At 45.5% G+C, this 18,779-nt stretch overlaps 1 protein-coding gene across 3 annotated transcripts in view; it reads right to left on the bottom strand.

The window, feature by feature from the left end:
* SPAG16 (sperm associated antigen 16) overlaps window positions 1-18,779 on the bottom strand; it is a 988,711-nt gene that overhangs the window by 917,140 nt on the left and 52,792 nt on the right. For all 3 annotated transcript variants that reach the window (XM_059727149.1, XM_019492271.2, XM_019492270.2), the window contains exon 6: window positions 11,951-12,058. In XM_059727149.1, coding sequence (XP_059583132.1) covers window positions 11,951-12,058 — 108 coding nt within the window. The remainder of the gene's footprint in view (window positions 1-11,950; window positions 12,059-18,779) is intronic.

Raw genomic sequence — 18,779 nt, 5'->3', positions numbered from 1 at the left:
TTCACTTTGAAGATATTTTGGGTGCCAAAACTTGCAAAAAACCTTCTAGAACAAATATGCCCATAAGATACAAAGTTGTCAGCATGGTGCCAGCATAGCTGGTGTCCACAATTTATGCACCAAAAACAGGGTTGGGGGAACTTCCCTGGAAAAGTTCACCTCAAGAATTATAAATTGAGGTCACAGTTCCTCTGGTACCTCTTACTGACCTGAGATGTTTGAGGTTGGGGAGAGAAGAGAGCACACCAGGGAAAGAAGAGAGCACACCAGGGCCCATAGGACTAGGACCACTTGGTCCTATGCAGAAACAAAGAGCCTGGTGTGGGTTCTGGGGGCCCTGAGGTATTGTGTCAGTTTGTCTACAGCCCATGGGCATACTGTCACATTTACCTGGATGTGTCCAGGAGACTTGCTGAGTAGGGGCACAAAATAGTAGCTGAGTGCTGGGTCAAGGACAAATTCTGAAGGCTGCTTTCCACTGTGATGTTGCAAGAACGCAGCGGCAGGGCACCCCAGTGTGTGATGTGTTGCATTAGAGGTATCTCCATCCACTAATGGATACACTTGAACATTCTGAACAGATACAGACACAGATCTCTGTGGTGTCCTCTGCTCTGGCGACCTTGCCAATCATGGCTGCGACTCGAGCTGGCTCAAGTGACAAAGATAGTGGCAAAGTACCAGTCATGGCACCTACATATTCCTCCAAGGATGAAATACGTGCAATCTCAACCTCCACACCCAGTATGTGGAGGCCCGTGGGGATCCTTTAAGTCACCTGTCACCTGAACTGAGATTGGTGGGTGATTAGGCTGGGATGTGAGGGAAAGGAGGGGGATTGAGTTGGTGTAAGACACTGCTTTAAGGACCCCACAGGTTAGTTGGTAGTGCAGGGTGGTGCAGGGCAATCCACAGCAGGTAGGCTGTGATGGACAATGGTTTGTAGACACTCAGAGCTTGCAACCACTCATAGTCAGGCACCCCTTCTCAGTCATTTTTGCTCGAACACTACTTATCCGCTTGCAAGATTCGCTGAATGCAGAGGTCTCAAAAAGACTCTAATTTCAGCATTTCTTCATTTTCAGCCCTGCTTGGTATACCACCACTGAGCAGACGCAGGACAGATAGGCATGTAGTCAATACCCAGACAGATAGGACATCAGCACCATCAATACCTGCGCTGTGTGGCTGCATAAGATGGCCAGGAAAGTACATCTCACCAGTGGCCGCTTTTTGGACAGGCACCGTGGCAGGAGGCATTCCTGCACAAGTGGAAGAGAATGGCAGTCAAGTTCAGAAACCAGGAGGCATCCCCGTATAAGGGGGAGAGAACAGAAGCCAAGTTCAGAAAGTTAGAATTCTTATTGCTAACTGTTATAAAAGTTGTTGATCATTGCTTGTTGTTACATAAGTTGTTGATTATTGCTCATTGCCTACTGTTACCTAGTGAATGCTGTTTTGGGGTAAATCGCTAAATTATGCTTAGTATATCAGTTGTGTTTAATTATGTAAATAAAAGTTTCTATGTGCTTGCCTTCATGTTCCATGTGTGTATGGGGCAAGGGGAAGGACTTGCATAAGCTTTATGGCCATACATTTGTTTCAATGCGGGCGATTAGCAGGTCCTCAAGCCAGGCTGCCTGACTTTGTTCTCCCTGCCAAATCAATAGCAGTTAACAGAGGGACCCATAGAGTGGCTGATCAGACTGGTAAAACAGGAAAAACTGGTAAATTCCCCCTCCACCCACGCTGGCAGCTCACCAGTGAGGGGCATTGTCAGGGCTAGGGGTGTGTGGGGACTGGCAGAGAGACCCTCCTGACAGGGGCCCAACACCCGGTCCAGCCTGACAACCCTAGCCTCCCTGGACCTGGGCACTCCTGGGACCGTGCAGCCGCTATTTGCTTTGAACAGCAAATGAAACCACTCTCAAGTGCTTACATTTGATGGCCACGCACTTATTAATTCCTTGAATGACCTAGGTTAAAGGCTGCAGTTCTGTGACCAGGCAGCTGCAATTTTCTTGTTAGCAGGAAATGAAATTGTCCCCTCCCAGGTGCCTCCATAAAGCGGCCAAATATTTTTTTCTTCCTTGCATTAAGCAGGGGCACATTATCCCGATAATGCACCTGGCAATCAAAGGACCCCCTTGGTGAGCCAGGAGCAGCATGGCCCAGGCATGCACCCTAGCCAGGGCAATGATGGGCAGTCAAGGGTGTCCGTGCGGGTGGCAGTCACTTCCTGGAGCTGTCTGCTGCCTGCAGTCCTGGGAGTGGGCAGCTGCAATTCACTTTTAGTGGGCAATGAAACAACTCCTGGCCACCTCTGAAAGGAAGCTGAGCAGTATTTCATTCCTTACATTAAGCAGGGGTGAGCAGATTATCATTGGAAGATGGGGCCACTAGCAACCAAAGCCCACCCCCCCTTGGTGAGCCAGGGGCAGGTGGCTTAAGGAATGGCAGGCCAATTCTGTCTGCATTCATTTCCTCACCAGCTATGTCATCGCTAAATGTAAATTGAATTAGGAAGGCATTACAGGGCAAGACATTTATTGGGCTCCCTGCCTGGCCTGCCCGCACCACCCTTGCCCCTGCTTCCCATGAACACAGCACACAGACAATGCCTGACAACAGTCACAACTTTATTTAGCATCCAAAGTTCCCACAGCTGGGCAGGAACACACCATTCACCTGCTAAGGAAGGTGTCAATGCTGGCAGCAATGTCCCCCTTGGTAGCAGGGGGCAGGATCGTGTAGTGCTGCAACTGGTATCCACTGAATCATTGGTGGAGGTTGCATGGCAGGTCAGGCTTGCCCCCTGCACCATCGTGGCTAAGGGTCTGAAACCAGGAGTGCAGGTGTATCCGGGGCACCGGCAGGATCAGCAGCAGCAGTGCACAGTGGCTCAGGCACCCCTCAGCCTGCACAAACACCTCATCACACACTGCCCAGGGCACATGAAGCAGGGGCACACTCAGGGCACATTGGCATCATGAGGAGTAACCGGTCCCAGGACACCTCCCCAGAGATGCCCCCAGAGAGGATGGTGGCTGCATGGCCAAACTCTCACCTCAGTTGTCCAGCAGCCCTATGTGCTCTAAGCCCAAGTGCTGAGGGCTGTGCAGCAGAAGAGCAGAGCGGTTGGCCTTCAGTGGCAGACAGTGGGGGGAAGAAGGGTTTTGAGTGGCAACAGCAGTTACCTGCGGCCAGCGCACAGTGGCCTGCTGACCCCAATAAACCAATCATAGCTGGGGGGGGAGGGGCATCCGCTAGCCACCTGGCTGCAGCCATGCACAGTTGATTTACTAAAGTCAAGCAATTTGCAGGACACTCGCAAAAATCCCACACCACATCCACCCCACACAAAACATTGCATGCCTGCTATAGGCCCACAAATCAATCTAATGCCACTTCCCCAAAACTTACAAGTCCTGAGGCATGGATCCTCTGGTGTCTCCAGCACCAAAACCAATCTTTGGGTCTCTGGAACTTCTCCTGTGTCACATGAGTCCATAGGGGACAGTACCAGAGTTGTATCCAATGTATCCTTCTGCTCCTCTGTGTTCTACAGCCAAGTCATCAGGGCAGTGATTTCATGGTTAGGATAACTGAATCTAGGATGTCCACATCCACCAGCTCCTGCGAGCAGTCGCCCCATGCCTCCAACACGTTTCCTGTAGAAGACAGTCTGTGGACTCTAGGCTAGGTGTGGCCTCCGGAACCCCCATTGTCCCGAACAGAGACAAGCCTTGCCTGCATCCTTGGTGAGAATGGTGGACAGCTGGTCATAGAATGAAGCAATTAAGAATCCTGACTCAGAACAAGAGTTTTTGTCCTTGGCCCAATGAAAAGCACATTTCAGGGCCTTGATCTTGCTGTGGTACTGCATCCAGTCCCAGTTGAGCCCACATGCCTTCATTTCCTTGGCAATGGCAGTACAGACTGGCTTATTTTGTCTAGTTGCCAACTGTTCAAGGATCTTTTCTTCCTATCATATATCAATCAAATCTTTAAGTTCTTCACAGGTCCAGTTGGGCCCCTGGTTTATAGATGTATCTGGCTCCTGCTCTGTACCCTGTAGAACTGACTTGTTTTCGGCGTCACCATCAAGTATTTATTTGTGGCCAAAATGAGTCAAGAGAGGGCTCGCTATGCTGCCACCAAAGTAGCAAGATGCTTTTTGGCAAAGGCTGAGAGCAGTTATAGAGACATGGGGTTAAAGAACCTTTTATGAAATTCCACGTATCCATACCTATGAAGGTATGACATGTCTCAGTACCAGCAGTCAGGGGAATCTGCTCAAGTGACCTTTCCTAACAAAACACCAGTGATATCCATAGCCTACCCCAAATTGTACCCCATTGTCCAGAAGGATAGATCATAATGGCTCTCTACCAATCACATGTATAAGTCTTTGCCTGGCAGCTCCCACACACCTCCCCTTCCCCAGCATCCCACCTATCAATCGCCCGATTGTTCTGGGGGTCTATCTGGTCTGATGGGGGGAAAAAAAATCGGGGTTCATCCACTGAGTGTTCGGCTCAGTGTCCCCTTTTTTAATGCTGAGTACTTGATGGATTTCAGGGGGAATCACCAAGAACCCTAAAAGCCCAAGCTTTGGGAGGAGGTCCTGTTAAAGGAACCTGGTGTATTTAGGAATTTAAATGGAGCAGAGATCTTAATGCTGTCTTGTTCCAAAACACAGTGTAGGGGGATTTCAGACCATTCTGAGTGCAAGACTACTTGATAGTTCTGGCACCTCGATGCCTGGCATAGGTGTTGATGTGCTAATGGTAGCTATTCAAAAACAGCACTAGCACTACACACACCACAGAATGGAGGCAAATCAATAATGCAGAAATGCTGCTACTGACCGCAATACAGGGTATAATGAACTTTCTACGAAGCTGCGAAGACATACCAGAACCTAATCACACCAGGCTAATAGCCTGTGTGGTGGAGTGAGAGAACTGAGAGGCAGCTGTGGAAATTGTGCCTCACAGGGCTCTGTGGATCAACCTGAAGAACAATGACCACAGGGTCTGGACCCATGCAAGTAGCTCTGATTGGTAGGAGTGAATCATACTGTTGACTTGGGAAGATCAAGTCAACTACGGGACATTATGGGCAGTCTTCTTCCTCACAATTTTCGGCCCTAGCATTGAGACTATATGATGAAATGTCTTCCTGCTCATGCAGAATGTCTCCAGCCACTGCTGATTCATAGATCCATAGATTGTAGAGTCAGAAGGGACCACAATGGATCATCATGTCTGACCCCCTGCCCCTGGCAAGAAAGAGGACCGAGGTCAGATGACCCCAGCCAGGTGACTATCAAGCCTCCTCTTGAAGACCTCCAAGTTAGGTGATAGTACTACCTCTCTTGGAAGCCCATTCCAGATTCTGGCCACCCTTACTGTAAAAAAAGTCTTCCTAATGTCCTGCAAATTGTGAGGAAGAAGACTACGCTGCTGCAGGACGTTACGGAGAACAACTTTATTTGCCTCCGTAACCCCATGGAAGTTGTTGAAGGCTTCAAGGCCATGGGGTTCCCTAACTGCATGGGTGCATTGGACAGGACATACATCTTGGTGTTATCCCCATTGCAGGCCAGTCAGTTATTCACAAATATGAAGGGATTTGCTTCAGTGATCCTCCAAGCCATAATGGATCACTAGGGCCATTTCACTAACGTTTATACAGGCTGGGCAGGAAGCACACATGATGAGTATGTCTTTAGAAACTTGCTGCTACCTCACATGATGGAGAAAGGACAATATGCGCTGTGCAGGCAGCGGGCACTTCCAAGGGCTGCCTGCAGTGATGGGACCGGGCCACCACAATTTGCTTTTTACCGGGGAATAAAACCACTCCTGACTGCCCGCATAAAGTGGCCAGGCAGTTTTATATTGCTTGCATTAAGCAGGGGTAGATTATGGGGTGATGGTGCCTCTGGCAATCAAGGTACCCCTTGGGGAGTCAGGGGCAACACGGCACACTGGCCATGGTCATCCAGGGTGGACAGTGCACATCTCCTCCTCTCCCACTGCTGTAATTTACTGTGAATAGGGAACTGAGCTTTATTCGATTTAAAAGCTGTCACTTGTACACAGTGATGAAACAAATCAATACACACCGTGTCAATTTTAATAAACCTGCTTAGTTTAGTGAGAATTAAACCCCCATCATGTGTACAAGTGCCCATAGCTGGTGTGAAGTTGGTAGTTTGGGAATCAGGTTCCCATTCTTTCTAATATGACCTTTGAATACCCAGGAATACAAATACATCCTCAGATGATAAGGGTGCAGAAATCCCATGGATTTTCAACATGGATGTATGCTGTCAAATTCATGGCCTGTCTCCAGTTATTTCTTATGGTCCCATTTGGTATATCAGGTACTTAGATTTAAAAAAAAAAAAATCTCTCTCCTTCTGCAGTGTTGTGTTTTGGCCCTGAACCAGATTTTAGTTTCTGCCTATACTACCATTCTCAGGATCAGGGTAAAGCATTGTTTTAGGTGTTAATATGGCAATCATAGCCAAGGAGGTATATTAGAGGTCAATAAATGGTCCGTGTCAGATTCATTTTATAGAAGGGTGCATGAGTTCTGTAGCTGAAGGACAAAGTGATTTTCATATCTTCCTACAGGTAAAAGGAAAAAAATCCATCTGATCATGTCTGGCTGATCCAACTGATCATGTCTGACCGTAGATGCAATCTTGGATCCAATTGTGACAGGGCACTTAGCACATCTGTCACTTTAAGAGGAGACAGGGTTCTGGAAACAGCTCAGGCAGTAATCAGGGAAGACATCTGAATGGAAGGGGGCTGGGCTTGCGGTATACATATATCCAGGGCCTGAGGTAAGGAGTCTGTCTTCATCCTGGTAGCTGAAAGAGAAGAAGCTCCTGAGCACGTTGCTGGGAGAGTGATCTTTGTTCACACTAAGTATGTCTGTGCATATGCAGCCTTAGAGCTAGAAGTTCAGCTTCAGGGAGGCAGGACAGCCAGCATGCAGCCTTAGGGCTGGGATGGTCCCAGCTCTGGGTCCCAGCTGGCCCCGAGATGGAGCAGGGGCTACAGGACTCAGAAGGAAAAGAGATGGTCTGGGGGTGCAGGGAGGGCCTGGGTGCCCATAGGTTTCACTGGCTTAGAAGCAGGACCAAGGTACAGGAAGAGCCAAACGCCAAGAAGAGCCACAGCTAGAAACTTGCGGGGAAGGAGAGCTCATGGGTCTCAACTGGCCTAGGAGTGGACCCAACATCTAAGGAGAAGAAACAAAGGCCAGGAGGAGACTGAGGGAGGCAGAGTGCCCATAGCCCAGAGAGTGGTGCAAGAATTAATAGAGCCAGAAGCATAGGCTTTGGGGTAGTTATGATTTGATTGGCATGTGTGACATCTGTGAGACATGGGCATAAGTACTGTGGAGGACAGAGCCCACATACTTAGCCTTTAGGGTGATAAGGACAGATACCCGTGTTCAGGAGTGTGAGACCAGGCTTTGGAAGACCCAAGGCAGCCTCCCTTGCTGAAAATCATAATAACATCAAGGCATGGCAGATGAGGGGAGGGGCAGATTGACCAAGGAAAGCATAGTTGATAAGGGCTGAGGGGGCTCCATGGGCATCACAGTCACCCCTGGAGTGAGACCTTGTTAAACCAGCCCTGAAAGAAAAAACTGTAAGAGTGGTCTTGGATGGAGAAAAGGGAAGACAATTTGTCACTGTTTGGACTTCAGGAATTGAGGTGATGTCAAAGTATGATCTGTCCACATTCTCTTCAAAATACTTGAAACTGAAACCAGGAACCCTGAAGATAACCTTTTCTTCTGTTTGAAGTCTCCATATTGTACTATAACAGTCTATGCACTTGCTCATTATTCAGTAGAGTTATTTCTCATATGTGGACTAGTTCTGCTAATAAACATCATTAATAATGTCTTTGCCTTCTTAAATTTAACCTATATTAACATTGGATTATATTAAGATACCAGCACCTTCCTGGAACTTTAATCCAAGCAAGATATGAGAACTGAATAAGGATCGTTAGGATATTTCTAATTTATTTTTTTTTTCTAAAAGTGTCCTAGCCATAGACTCTCATGAAACCAAATAAAGTGCAAAACTAGAGAGCTTGGCAGTTAATGCTTTTTGGAAAAATGACTTCTGAAATCTGTTCTCTGTCTCTCGTCTAGCTATTCATGTGAAAATACTACAGAGCCCCCTGAGACACTCTCCCAGGAAGGCTAGGCACCTTGTATGGGTGCTAAATGCTGAGAAAACATCATGGCAAGAGGTGTCGTTCTTAAAAGCTAGATTGCAGTCATGAACAGTTCATTTCTACCAGTGGAAGTTTCTGAGAATTTTCCACCAGTAGAAATCATTCTGGGTGAGGGAGCTTACAGACATTCAGCTTGTAGGGACCCTTCTCTTGCTCTCTCTACCTTCACAAGAGTAGGTGATCCTGATGTAGGGAAGGCATAGGAAGCAGTGCCTGCTCCACTCCTCCCAGTCTCTGGTGGGAGAGAAGTAGTGGGGAAGGACTCCCCCCACATTCCCCAGACTTGGGTTCAGGGAATGAGCAGGGAGCAATCTCCTCCACTCTGCTCCCTGTCTTTGAGAGTGGAACAGAGGGGGCACTGGGGCAGAGCCACCAGCCTCTCTCCAAGACGTCTAGTACCTGGCTTGGGGAAGGAACAAGGACCAGCAGGAGCTGCTCTCATCCGTCCTGGACCAGTCTGGAAGAGGAAGGAGCAGTGAGGTCAAGCCCCCAGCCCTTCCCAAGCCAGGCAGTACCCAATGCCCAGGTTGGAGAAGAAACAAGGAGAAGCAATGCATGGGTGACTGGTGCCTCCCAAGCCTGGGGGGGGCACCAGCGGGGCACGACCAGGGGGGAGGTCCCCCAGCAGCCACCTGGCAACCGCAGGGGGGTGGGGGAGGACAGCCGCCAGTCATCGAGTGTGCCAGCAGTATAGTGGAAGCAGAAGTGCCAGCACTTCTGCATGCGGCACAGCAGTGGTGGAAGTGCCAGGACTTCCACCGCTGGCACTTCTGCCACTGACGTCCCACTGGCTGATTTCAGAGGGGGCACAAACGCTCTCCATGCCCCCCTAGAAGCAGGAGCGCTTGGTGTCAGGGGGGCACCAGTGCTCTCAGGAGGAACACATGCCCCCCCGGTACCTCCTGCTACATGTCGCCTATGAAGCAGTGGCTGCTCCAGGGAGGGAAGCAGCTGCCACTGCTCTTTGCCTCTTCCCAAAACCAGCCACTGCTCACCTTGAGGAAGGGATTGGGGGCTTTATCTCAATGCTCTCTTTCCCTCTTGGACCAGTCTGGGAGGGGAGAAGTCTGGGACAAGTTCCCCCTAGCCCCTTCCCCTTCCCCAGATAGAGGGCCCAGATTTGGGAACAGGCAGGTAACAGTGAGCAGATGCTCCCGTTTCATTCCCAGTCTCAGAGAGCAAAGCAGAAGGGAACCCCCCTGCCACACAGAACCTCTGGTGTGAAAAGCAGGCAGGGGGTGGCAGTGCTCCTTCTCCTCATAAGCAGTGGGGGACAATATTATTTGGGGGGGCTGAGCCCCACCTGACCCCTGCCCCTCCCTCCCACAAGGCTGTTGAGAGGTCAGTACGCACTGGTGCTATACATGGCAGCGGAGAAGCGGCCGCATGCTGAGCGGCACCAGGCACTGCGGGATGGTAGTGCCATGGTTTTGCTGCTGTCATTGGCCACTGCAAAAAGTTGGGGGGAGCTGAGCCCCATTAGCCATGGTCTTCCACCACCCCAGCTCCCAGGCACTGAACCCCATGGCAAAGCCCCACCTACCCCACACACCTGGCACTTTACTGTGAGAAGCAGGTGGGTGCTTTGCCCACTTATTCCAAGGAGAGCCTCCCCAGGCCTAGTTCCCATCCCTGTGAATGCCAGAAGAATCTTTCAGGGCCAGGGACCAGGCTTGGGGAGCTTTTCCCTGTGCCCAGTTCCCAGCCCTGCTGGCTTTTAGATCACTGCTGGCAGACTGACAAAGCCTTCCACCTCTTCCCAAAATTAGAGACTGCAGAGAAGTAGGGAACAATGGATGCTACTTCTCTCACCTCCCAGACCAGTTCCAAGGAGGAGAGGAGGGGAGGGGAGAAAAGCAATACTGCAAAACCACCTGATTCTTACTCCAGGAACTCTGGTGTGAGAAAAGGGCATGCATCTGGCATATCTCTGCTCAGCTTCCAGTGCCCAATGGAGGGAGCAGTGATGCAAAGCTCCTTCCTGTTTATCAAACTGGGAGCCCCGATATATGAGGAGCCAACAGGGTCCTCTCCTCCCATCCTGGTCTATAGGAAGGGCAGAGGCAGAGGCAGCTGCTCCTTATGCCTTCTCCAGACCAAGTGATCCCAATCTCAGGAAGGCTCAAGAGCCTTTTCCCTAGCTCCACTCTTCCTCATCCCCAAAAGGTGTTAAGCTGAGAGAAAATATACAAACATGCATTTTCCTGGGAGAGATTCTCCCAGGACCAACTTCTCACTGGTTGAAGTTGGCTTATCTTTTTCCCAGAACTGTTATTTTTGGTCCGGAAGAAAAAGTATGAATGTTTTTACACAGAGCAATTCAACCCACAGAAACTGAACCTCCTTTACATGACCCAATATTCTTCAGTTATGCCATCAGGATATAAGAGAACCAAAGCTCCAACATTACTACTACAAAAATCCTTAACCCTAATATAAACTAATTAAAACTAAGCATGTATAAATACTCTGTATTTCTAAAACTTTTAAGAATACTGCATAAATAGGAATCTGGACACAAGATCCAGACTACTTCCTGATCCATTGCTGCTAGCAGTCAGAAGGAACTGAAGCAGCCAAAGCTTCATTCTCCTTTTTGTAGTTTAATCCTCAAAAATGAGTAGAGATAGGCATGGCCTGCTAGGAGTGGCCACACCCATCTGATACACCCATAACTGAGACTGCGAAGAGGAAATGCAAAGGAAAGGAATAAGGTGGAATACTTTGGCAATTATGGAAGCATAGCTAATGGGATGTTCTTTCATCTTGTACCTTTTACAGCTTTCTTCAAAAAAACATTTTCTTCTATTTAGGATGCACTGTTATCTAGAGGTTAAAGCAAAGGATGTAGTTTCCAAATCTGCTACTGCCACATTCCTTTACCTTGCACTTGTGAGCAACCTAACCACTCCATGTCTCCTCTTCATCAAAGTAAGTTGGGGATAATTATACCTACCTCTGGGAAACATTCTGAGATCTTCTGATGAGAAAAGCTGTATAACTTCAAGGTGTTGTCCTGTTTTTTCTAAAACAAACTCAACTACAAAAAGGTAGGAAAAATCAAGTCTGTTCTGTCAGACTAAAAAAAAAGGCAACAATAAAACTAGAGATTATGAATTTCAAGGAATTCCTTTTTTGTGTGTGACCTACTACTCTCGAAAATAACAGACCTGTAAGGCAAGAATGCTCAAAGAAATAAACAGGAACCCAGAATCAATACATCCTGAAAACTAGCTTAAAGCATGCTCAACAAATAAAAAGGATGGGAACTAAATGACAATAAAATAAAAGAAGATAGATTTAGTTATACCTAACTCAAGTTGAAATGAATGAATGAGATTCACCAACAACCATGAAAAAAAGAAATTGACAGTCAAGGAACATTAGATGCTTTATGTACCAAATATTTTATGTACCTACATCTCCTTTCTCTGCTCTGTAGAAAGTTTCCTCCTAATTTCTGAAAGATCGGAGACATCAAGCTTAAAGGCCTAGTGTATCATTTCTCTGTTTTCAGGGTGGATAAAACTGCCACTTACCAAAACGCTAACTCAATTTAGCTACTTTTGGCCTTGTACGTCATACTTAAAATATAGCTGAGTTTTCTCAAGTAACATTCAAGCTTAGTTACCTTTTAATTAAATGACACAGTGAAAGATAGGTTTGCTTACCTTTTAATATCGCTAATGAGCCTGTTTTTCTCCTGAACCACTCGTTTATGGTGCATTCGATGGAAATCACGTTCTTTCTGTATTTTTAGCAGAGCCTCCTTTGCTTTGCTGCATAAAAAAAATAAATGTGAAAGAAACTGCTGCTAACCTCTTTGGTAACTTTTGCTTTTGGGGGTGTGTTGTGAACTTGTAGATATGTGTACCTACAAACCTTGAGTTGGCAATTTTTCATTGTAAACTCTGCTGGGGCATATGTGTATTGGTCACTTAGATTCCTTTCTGCTTTCATACCTTAGTCTCAGAGATAAGGGCCAGATCCACATATGCGGGCATGTGATACCTCTTTACCCCTAGCATTGCATGTTAAACTGTGCACGGTGCTGCTAAATTGCACGCCAGGGCAAAATTTGCTAGTGGGATTTCCTGGTAGCAAAAACAAACAAGGAAACAAAAAAAAAAAAACCTTGAAGAAAAAAATGGTACAAAGCATGCCAAAGTAGCATGAATGTGGACAAACGCAGAGAAAGGGAAGCAGACAGCCTAGGCCTGTCTGCTCCCCCATCTCTGCATGCTGCAGGGCCCCCACACTGAGGCACCCTGAGCCCCAGCCAGCCGCTCCCCAGCTGCCTGGGGTGCAGTATGTCTTGAGATAGGGGAGCTGGCAGCCTTGACCTGGCTGCTCTCCTGTCTCAGCACTCCTCAGTGTGGGTGCTCCACTGTTGAGCCCCCACACTGAGGCATGTGGAACCCCTGCATTGAGGCACACTGCACCCCAGCCAGCCACAAATGAGATGACTGGGACACAGGGTACCTCAAGCACAGGGGCATGTAGAGACAGGGGAGAAGGCAGCCCTGGGATGCCTGCTTCCCCGTCTCCATGTGCCACTCCCAAGCCAGCTAGCAGCACACTGAGGCACCCTATGCCCCAGCCAGCCCCCCTTGCAGCACATGGAGCAGCGAGACAATGCATTACACTGCAAAGCATATGGGCAGAGGCATACAGTGAGGCACAAAGTAGTGACACAAATTTGTGTCACTACTATTTATGCTGCTGCGAACACAGGCCCCTGCTCACACGGACACAGCCAAGGAGTTACACTCAGGCAAATTTTATGAGATACAAAACTGTTACAAAGCACTGGCTTGCTAGCAATCAGTCAGTGACATAGTGGTGGTGGTCTGTTGAACAGCCTGCCTCTGAAGACTGGGGCTTCACATGAGTCTTCATAGAAATTATATAATGTTCAACCAATCAAAACATGTCTTGTCTTTTAGCAAGTATGGAAGTTCTACCTTTCCTACATTAACTATATTATCAGCCATTACTATGTTAATCTAAAAATGTGGTCTGAATAGTTTATAGTACACTGGTATAAACTTAAACCTACTCAAGCCCAGCTTTTTTAGCAAAGTCTCCTACACTTAGTTGCATAAAAAGTAAGCATGGAACAAACTGTTACTGTACTTCCTCTGCAACTTCTTGGGTCATGTATTGTGTACTTGTAGGTGTTTATACCTATTGAACTTGAGTTGGTGACTTATAGTAATAGATCCCACTGGGGCAGCATATCCTAATGCCTCTGGCTGATGGCATGAAGAAAGACAGTGCTTTTTTACTCCTCTTCTTCACTCCTTTCATACTCAAATTCATGTATATTTGTACTGTGAATGACTGGGCATGAGCATGTGTAGCAGAAATGTGTGTGTATGTGCACATGTGTGTGCACGCATGTGTTGTGTTGTATGCACACACACTCAAGCATTCAACAATTACACAAGATGTAAGTAAACATTTTCTTTTGAGCTGTAGCATTCATATGTATTCACCTTGTGGGTGATTAGCAAACAGTACTCCTGTGGCAGTAAGGTTTTGGAGTCTGTTTTAAGATAGACAGGAGCATGGAGCACTATCCAAATTCTATGCCAGATACAGAGGCCAATGAGATGGCATAATATTTGGTAAACATAAGGATTGATAACATTTACTGACTTGAAAACAACATAATTGGAAATTTTCTAAGAAAAGCAACTGAGAACTGTGAGACACCTGTAAATTTGTCCTGGGGTTTCAGCTTGGATATGTCATTGTAGGATTTCATGCAAAAGATCGTCCTTTTCAGAACTTTGAAGGCACAGCCTGTTCTTTCATTCTTTCAGCAGAAACCACAAAAACCTTAGGTAATCTTTTGATCTGTGAATGTAAAAGTGTGCCCCCATACATATATACTTTTCTTTGATTCTGTTTGTAAGATATTTCTGCGATTGCAATATATATGCTGTATATATATTGCAATCACAGAAATATCTTACAAACAGAATCAAAGAAAAGTAGGGCTACTAAGAACCTCAGGCAGTCATCTAATCCAAATCCCCTGCTCAAGGCAGGATCACTCCTGTCTAAATCATCCTAGATAAGCGTTCATCTGAATTACTCTTAAAAACTTCCAATATTTGAGATTCCACAATCTCTCTAGGTTTCCTGTTTCAGTGCTTAACTACGCTCATCTACACAAGCTATTAATAGGATGTTGCACTTGTCCTTGATAAATTTAATTTGATTAAATTCAGACCATTTCTATACGTTATCAAAGTTTTTTCTGGATCCTAATCTTACCCTCCATAGTGTCTGCAACTCCACCCAACCCAATTCTGTCATCTACCTACTGGACATATGTACTTTCTCCCTTAATTTTTGGGAGAATTAGGGAAAAATTGGTAACTATACACTCAAATAGAAGATATACACTCATATACATTCAAATAGAAGATGACCCTGAACATAAGATGACACCCTCCCCCACTCCCCAATAATTAAATACTATATGTGGAAAGATTATAAATTTGTTATAAGTTTCCAAGTATAGAATCTAAGTATTGAACGTTTGCCTGGAATTTGTTCATCTCTCACTGCTACAACAGGAAAAATAAATTGGGGGGGGGGTGTCAGGTGGCCCCTTTGCCCTCCACTCCTGTCCCCACTTCTTCTCCTTGCAGCCCTCCCAACCCACCCCACCCTTACTATCAGACCCTGCTCTCCCTGAGCACATGGAAGTGAGAAGCAAGTTTTTGTGGTTTCTGCTGAAAGAATGAAAGAACAGGCTGTGCCTTCACAGTTCTGAAAAGGACGATCTTTTGCATATAATCCTACAATGACATATCCAAGCTGAAACCCCAGGACAAATTAACAGGTGATACTTCCCCTCTATGCGGCATTAGTCAGACCGCAGTTGGAGTACTGTGTCCAGTTTTAGGTGCCATACTTCAAGAAGGATTTGATAGACTTGAGAGGGTTCAGAGGAGGGCTACTTGTATAGTTAGGGGCTTACAGGACAAGCTCTATGAGAGACTGAGGGACCTGGACCTCTTCAGCTTCCGCAACAGAAGGCCGAGAGGTGATCTTGTGGCTGCCTACAAATTCATTAGGGGAACACAGCAAGGGATCAGAGATGCTCTGTTCACCAGGGCACCTCTTGGGGTAACAAGGAACAATGGTCACAAATTGACAGAGAGCAGATTTAGGCTAGATAGCAGAAAAAACTTCTTCACGGTAAGAGTGGCCAAAATTTGGAATGGGCTCCCAAGGGAGGTGGTGCTCTCCCCCACCTTGGGGGTCTTTAAGAGAAGGCTGGATAGGCATCTGGCTGGGGATCATCTAACCCCAGCACTCTTTTCTGCCTAGGCAGTGGGTCGGACTCAATGATCTGTTGAGGTCCCTTCTGACCCTAGCATCTATGAATCTATATATTAGTACAAACTATGCATGATATTAATCCAAAGCCAAAAGTGACTCCTTTCCTTGAAAATCTGTCAACATGACTATTCTACCATGAGATTTTGAACTTCTACTCTCCTGATGGAGGTTATAGCAAGGGTTGCACGCATGGCACAGTACAAGCAGTTACTGCACCGTGCTTTAGTACTTCCAAATGACACAGTAAAAAGGTTGCCATAGGGCAATGTGTAGATGCACCTTATCTGTTTAATATATTCCCAATATATCAGTGCTATAGATTTTACAACCTTTTGCTATACATTGTGGTTGGGTGTTTCTCATAGTTATGGACATTTTATGTGACATATATCATTCTGCATGGGCTACATGTTATATGCTCAAACAATACTGAACATGTATTAACTTTTCATAAACATGGGCAAAAGGCCAACTATATAGGCTTTGAGGTATTCCAAACCAACAAGACAGACAAGGTATTATAGGGCTTGGAAACTGTTACATGATTCAACCGAAAAGTATAAACTAATTTACCCTAAAGGCTAGACCATCTACTGAGTCATCAATGTTTCCTCTTCCCTAAGGACCTCACTGCCATGCATTTGCATTTTCAGAGACCTGCATTTTGCATATTGGCTTCTATTCTACCCAGAAGAGCACACAAACACCAACAGACTCTCCCTGGGCCTAAAGAAGGGTGTTTGTGCCTGAAAGCTTGCAAAAAACAATTTTTCCCAACTATTTAATTGGTCTAATAAAAGATATCACATCTACCCAAAGAACCTTGTCTGTCAAAGAACAGACAGCTATGATGATTTACCCCACATGAGAATATGATCCTCTGCATATGTCTATTTCTTTTCAATCTAAATCAATGTGCTTAAATCTGAATCAGTCTATTGAAATCAATTACAAATAACAGAAATTATTTCAGCATTTCCTTATGCATACATTATAAAAGTAGAAAGAAGATCCTTGCTATATTGCAAGAAGTGTTTCAGCAGAACATAAAATAACGTTTTTACTCATCAACCAGATGGGAACTGTGCCCATTTATATAAACCTAAGATATGATCTTCAGGATACGAGGGATAAAAGAGCAGAATTTAAGATGTATGACTACTTCATTAATATACAGTTACATTTTTCAAACTAAGTGTATGACAGTGGTGCTCAAAGTATGGTTCACAGGTTGAATCTGGCCCAAAAAATGACTGAATCTGGCCAGCTCGTTTTCTTGCCTACCCTTCGCCATGATACTGATCCCCACAGTCCTTCCTGCACTCTCCCTCTCCCCACCCCTTTGGCAGGGTTGCTTACTCTCCCTTTCTCCCTCCTCTCTCTCCCTGCTTCCTCCCTCTAACATTGGCAACCACCTCCCTTCCCTTTTGGAGAAAACAAATAGCAGCCCATGGGGCAGCTGGGTCACAAATACCAGACCCACAGCTTTAAAAAGTTGAGTACCCCTGAAATAAAATCTTAAATATTTTTTTTTTTATTTTTTAAAGTTCCTAAAATAACTGATGTACATAAAATTCATGGCATTACATTCTAATTAATATTGGGAAGAGTGTTGTTGAATTTGGAAGGTCATTTTTGTGTATATGACTTTTTTATATTTTTTTATAGTTGTTTTGTTATACAATACCAACTTTTCAGATACTGGGCAGAAGACTAAAAATGTATCATTCACATACAGGATCAAGAATTTCTCCTTAAATGCTGAAAACCTTTGGTGAAATATTACTGAATAACAGTTTGCAGTTTAGTGAAAGTACCTACAGTTGCCATATAATCATTTTAATACTGTATTAAAATAACTGAAACACAATTACATTTAGGTTTTAGACAGTAAATCTCTTCTTCTGATTGTTAAACAACATTAAAGCCAGAGGAAATTGGTTTACAATCTCTTACATAGGGCCCTCATACTGTTGGTGTCACAAATAATGTCTCCTTTCAGCAAGATGCTTGTCAAGAACAGCAAGTTCAGAAATGCCAAATGTAATTAAAAGCTATTTTCAAATACATTTCACAGTGATGGATCTCACAATGTAAACTTTCTGACTGATGCACCAAGCAAAACATGTAGCTTTCTTTTATCAGAAATCATTATTTTTAATCAGGCAAATCAGCATTCTCCTAATGTTCCGAGACACTCTGTTTTGTTCTGTCAGCTGTGAAACTTTCTGAGCACTGGAAATCTCTGACTGGCTGGATACTAATTCTGTCTTCTGCTAAAACACTTCCTTCACTCCAGGTATATAATGAACACATAAATAAGAAACAGTTATTAACTGTAACCTTAAAATAAACTAATTGATTTCTCATAAATATTTCTAGAAAGAGGAGCTCTTTAGGCTTCCAAATAGCCCATAGCCCTTGTCACACCAGATTTTTTTTTTTTTTTTTGGAGGCACAAAATGTCAACAAAGAGACACCCTTGCCCCTTACCTAAGAACTTTTGTGTGATGATTGCTGGTAATAGCTTGTCACACCTTATCACACAGAATCTTCTTTCTACATATATACTTTATGCATAAGAAAATGCTGAAACCATTTCTGTTATATGCAACTCATTCCAATAGACCGGGACAACCTGGGAGCCTGGGGCTGTCACTGCTTTCCAGCCACTTGGGGCAGAGGAATCCTGAGTGCACATTTCATGCTGCACTGCAAGAGAACCACTTTAAAGGAATTCCTAGGGCACACATCTGCAAATGCAGAGCTTCGAACCTTATGGAGTTTCCTTGCTGTGCAGCATAAGCACCCTCTGCAGGGATATCTAGGGCCCACCTTTCACACTGCACAGCAGGGGAACCCCATGGGGCCAAGTACATGGGGCCACTGTCTCACAGGATGAGGTCCTTGAAGTCCTGGAAGCAACAGGCCTGATCCTGTGGGAAAAATGGCCCTAGGTAATGTTTGTACCTGCCAATCTATTGCATCAGCTGTGCCCTGAACCCAAGGGAAAAAAATAAAACAAGATCTGTTTGTACCTTAAAAGGTAGAAAAAAGCTCTTTTATCCATATTTTTATACTAGATCTGTTTAGCTTCATTCACTATTCAAGTAAAAACACTCTATAAAATAATCATAG

This window comes from Alligator mississippiensis, chromosome 4 (genome assembly GCF_030867095.1).
Source record: "Alligator mississippiensis isolate rAllMis1 chromosome 4, rAllMis1, whole genome shotgun sequence".
NCBI lineage: Eukaryota > Metazoa > Chordata > Crocodylia > Alligatoridae > Alligator > Alligator mississippiensis.
Note: the sequence above shows the minus strand (reverse complement) of the source record. Positions and strands in the feature narration are given on the sequence as shown.